The sequence below is a fragment of the Rhagoletis zephyria genome, unplaced genomic scaffold (assembly GCF_001687245.7).
Source record: "Rhagoletis zephyria isolate East Lansing unplaced genomic scaffold, Rhagoletis_zephyria_1.1 Rzeph_scaffold_05168, whole genome shotgun sequence".
In the NCBI taxonomy this organism is placed as follows: Eukaryota; Metazoa; Arthropoda; class Insecta; order Diptera; family Tephritidae; genus Rhagoletis; species Rhagoletis zephyria.
In genome coordinates, this window is record NW_016162251.1 from 26659 (window position 1) to 31693 (window position 5035).

Here is a 5035-nt window from a genome sequence, read left to right on the forward strand (position 1 = left end):
TGTCGACTGCAGCCAATTTTTTAACCTTGTAAAATGGAAGTGCTTTGAAGTTAGAGATAATAACTTGATACAGAACCGGATGATCCACATATCCACTTTTTAAATAAGTTTACTAATTATTTTGTTAGCGTTGGGAGTATAATTTGTTATACAGTATATATATAGGAAAAACCTTGAAATTTAGGGGGGGCCGAAATTATCAAGCAAGCATTTCGCGGTACTATTTTTGAATATCTAGGCAAAAATTTGAAAGTTAGGGGGAACCCGGGCCCCCCTGCTCCTACCTGGCTACGCCCATGGTTGCCACCATTTTCAATAAAAATTTCATCTGCAACTTCTTCCCCAAGTCCTCTCAACGTCCCAAACTTTGTAATCTTTTGGTTAAATGAATACCCAATATTGTTAACTATTTATTACAATTTATGTATTTGCTACATAAACAGGCATACTAATTTGATCTTTATCCATCAAATTGGGTGTATTTCCCCGATATCAACCATAATACGCTATAAATAATCCTCGGTTCAACCGCAATCATTCGCATCATTTCATGCGCAAGGACCTCGCTCCTGAGCTCCAATTCTCGGGCGAATTGAATGATGGAATCCGGTCGATCAGTTGCCGACACCGGTATACATTAAGATGTCTCAACAAAATTTCTGTGAATTTCCGTGCTACTCATAAAATAGAAAACTTAGTATTTCCACCACTTACCGAAACAAACCGTGATAAGCCCCGTATTCCATGGCCAACATAGCTTCCTCATCCAAATTGTATTTTTTTAGCAGCGCGTCAATGTGGTTCAAGTGACTACGCATCGCTGGCAAATAGTCCTCCAGCACTTGCAGATTCTCAACGTGCGCCTCACCCTGTCCAATGAGTTGTGATCGTGTTCGCACCCAATTGTAAATTATTTTTATTGTGCACTGTACTAAGAACCCATGATATGGCTTCAGGGTACGCTCATATGCATTCTGCAGCTGCAGCTTCAATGCCTGTGGGTCATTGAAGGTGTTTTCGGGAAATGTACAAATCAATTGTAGGCGACGCTTTAGCCGTAATAGCGCATTCGCGCCATTCATATCATTTACCACAGGTGTAAGTAGTTTGCCAAATGTCCCAATAATAGTAACGATTTCCGTAGCAGCTTTAAGAAAGGCCTCTGTCTTAATTTTCTCCTCAACTGCTGGTGGGAAGCCTTCAAAAGTTTTTAAATCGTATGCGTTGTGCGGACATAATTCTTTGCCTAACACTCTTGAATGTATATGTTTAGTATATAATATCAAGACTATCTAAATTCACGCAAATATACCAATATATATATATACAATATATGTATACAATATAAGCATCTTTTTGTTTTTATGCGCTCGTTGTTATTTGGTTATGAGAAGCCTCAACCAACTTTTCAAAACTGCATGCAAAGCTCGATTTTTAGTGATTCGACTTTATCTTATCAACAATTTAGTGATGAAGCATAAAAAAGGCTGAGAGATTTTGGAGCAGTTTGCCCTCTACAAGTTTTTCAAACGTGGTGATTACAGCTGAACTATGTAATGTAAAATAGATTGTGAGTGGCCTTTGCAGTAGACGATCATTTCCGCATTTGCATGAACCTGTATAGAGATGAAAATATTAATGAAATCCTTAATAATTACTATTTTACAACACACCTCTTACAACGGCCTCGTGCTAAAATTTCAGAATGACATTTTTTGCCATTCAGGAAATGGAGAAAGTGTGGTGCGCAAACGCATATCAAAATGCAAATTAAAAGTCTCCGCCTAAAGCCGCAACCACATACTCCTCAACGCCATCTATTGCTCGCGTATGGAGAGAAGGTTTTTCGCATGGAAACATGCATATTACAATGGGAACGTTGTAATACCTATGAGAAAAAAAAAAATTTCAACTTGCTTTTCAATGATTTTGATTGCAACTCACAGTAAATACCTATTCCACATTCTGCGTTTTATTCGGAGTGAACTGGTTTCCGTTTCCGGGGGCAGACCACGCTACCGAAAACATCGCTAACGTCAATTTACGATATTAGCAGAGTTCATAGTCAATGCGATTTCGAAGCAACTCATCGCAGTAAATTCCCATATGGAAACCTTCCACAGATAAATTCAGCGCGACATTTTCTCATGTACACACACATATACGATATTCTCATACGTACTCCATACATACGATTAAAATTTCCTGGGAGAGCAGGGTTAGAACTAATCTGTACGCCGTAGTAAAGGGTGCAGAAGTCGTATAAAATTATAATACTGTTTACAATATCGTTGCTTAGATCATATAAATGAATGAATATCCAATTATTAAAACAAAAAAATTGGCTTAGTTCTTCGTTTCATGCTTGAGCCTTTTTTGTAGTAAACCCACCTGTAAGATTGTCGAAGACATATCGAAGAAATGGCAATTAAAGAAAAATGCCTAGTAAGACTTAATTTGCTCGACAAAACGTACTAAATCTGATACGAACGAAGTGTAGTTCTAACCCTGCCGGGGAGATACAGAGGCAACAGTGCCATCTACCGGTTACTTGAATAAGCTGCAACGCCAATAATTCCATAATCAAACGAACTCTCCAAATTTACATAAATAATGCCACAACCACACGCAGCCAATATTATACAAATATATTAAAAATAAGAATTCCTCAAATAGTAAAACAGCTAGGGAACCACCACTTGCCACCCAACTATGACTGTTCAAAAGTTGAACGTTTTTCACTCAAAGCGGCTCACATTGCAGAATGACCCGATTCGCGATCGCTTGCCGATTATGCAACAAGAATCATGGGGTGCGACTCTGCCCAATTTACCGCAGCAAATCGGCTGAAGAAAGGCGACGAGAAGGGCTTATACACCGCTACTGCCCGAATTGTCTGTCACCATTCCACCGCTTGGAGATCTGCAGCAGCACCGACCGATTCCACAGACGGTGCGAGAAGCACCATACTTCTCTGCATATAGATACCGGTGACGGTCGTAGAAAGGTAGCGCGGAGCCAGACGGATGAAGACGACAGCTCGCAGGGCGCATTGGCCATTCATGTCACCGAGCAGACAAAATCATGGGCTCAACAGGTGGAGGAAGAAGAAAGAGAGCAAAATGAAATAATAGCCGAGATGGTCGTCGAAAACGAAATGGTTCCCTCTGAAGAGACTGGTAGCTCGGAAACTCGTACTTTCCGAAAACCACCACAGCACGACTGGCGAAGGCGCGGCTCGGAAACCAGTTCTCTCCGACTGCCCAGGCAGATCGGCTCCGGACCTAGTCCGTTAGGACCACCTGCCCCGCCCCAAATACTACCCGCAGGCGGCTCGAAAACCTTCCAACCGCCCCGACGGTTTAATGGTCAGCGACGTGGCGGTGCGGAAACCCGTTCTTTCCACTCGTCTCGGTGCGGACAAGGTAGATCAGTCCCATATCATCGGAACCAACGACTACGAGGAGGGGATAGATCAGCGCTCGTCCTTCCGGACGCACGAACGACAGGTTTTAGAACAGGCCGACTAGCCGGCACAACAGGGGCACCAATAACGCGTTCGTTTGACCCGATCGCACCGACAGCAATCGTGCGGATAGAGTCGGCCGCCTCCACCTCGTTCGCGCTCTAATAGACTCTTGCGCACCTAACACCATTATAGACGCAGATTTGGCCCGTGATCTGCAATTATAACGAAGCCGATCAGGGCGACAAAAAAGATGTTCGCTCGTACTACGAGGGAAGTATGGCCCTACGGAGCGAATAACCACCCAAGCAACAACAATAACGCGACACAACCGACTCAGTCCGCCGGCGAGTATTGCTCCCACGGTAGCCGCACCATTCCAATTCTTGCGGTTGGCTGTTCCCTCTTTTTATCGGGCCTCACCAATCCGGTTAACTTTGGGTGACGATGTTTACGCCCAAATAATGATGAGTGGCACCCCTCCCTCTACGATTAGTGGGCTATTGGCCCAGCCCACGGTCTTCGGCTTAGTTTTATCCGGGGCTCTTCCAAAATAATAATTATACCCCAAATGGCATACCTACGCCTCTGTTTATAAATTCATGGTTTCAATGAAATAAAGTGCATTGTAAGACAAAACCACGTATTTTTAATTAACCCCTCTCTATTTTATTGGCAGTTTAGGGAAGGCGGTGAAACAATGGACGTGGCGAACGAGGACCGTAATGCAACCCAGCGCACTGTTAGATTAAGTTATAAAAAAAAAAAAATTAAAATTAAAATAAATAAAACTTGTATTTTTCCCATGTGGCATGATAGTTGGGCATCTCAATCGATTACTCAGGTTGCTCACCGCAAGGGGGCCGGAATGTTTAGGCCTCCGGCCTAATTATTGCGCACCACCCTAATGGGCGGTAATATAGACCGTATGCACATACACGTATATATGTATACACATATACATATGCACGTGTATCGGTACCCAACAAGCAAAATAAACTTAAAGAAAGTTTTTTTAAGTTTTCAGTTATAAACATTAAGCTTACAAAACGTTGATTTTTTGTTTATAAAACGCTTGAAAGTAAGCGTAATATAATCGAAAAGGAACATTGGTTATAAGCGTAGAAATATAAACTTGTAATAAATGTTCAAAAGAAAGCTTTATAAGCGTAAAAGTGTAAACTTATAACAAAGGTACAAAAAAAGTTGTTTATAAGCGTATGAATATAAACTTACTAAAAATTTTCAAAGGAAAGCTTTTTATACAAATTTGTATAACCCTTTATTTAAAGATATTTATGAGTTTTTAATACATAGATTGCTTAACATCTAGAAACTAAAAGAAATGCGAATTTTTGGCGGACTNCTCGCAAAACTTAATAAAGGCGGACTCATCTACAGTCGCGAAAATATAATTAGGTAATAGACATTTTAGCATACATATTCACGATAACACACAAAAATTAAGCATAAAAAAGTTAATTATTACATCTTGTTGCGTGCTTTCAATTACATGCGGAAAAACGACATCGATGCAGCTATATATTCCGCTTCATCGCCACCATTCTC

The 5035-nt window shown here is 41.2% G+C and overlaps 1 protein-coding gene across 1 annotated transcript; it reads right to left on the reverse strand.

Annotated features, from left to right (window-relative positions):
• Window positions 1-352: 352 nt before the first annotated feature.
• LOC108371714 (uncharacterized) lies at window positions 353-2412 on the reverse strand. Its single transcript, XM_017627317.1, has 3 exons — window positions 2392-2412; window positions 715-1292; window positions 353-374 (listed from the first exon to the last, which is right to left on the reverse strand). The coding sequence occupies exons 1-3, from the start codon at window positions 2410-2412 to the stop codon at window positions 353-355; spliced, it is 621 nt and encodes a 206-aa protein (XP_017482806.1).
• Between the last annotated feature and the right edge of the window lie 2623 nt (window positions 2413-5035).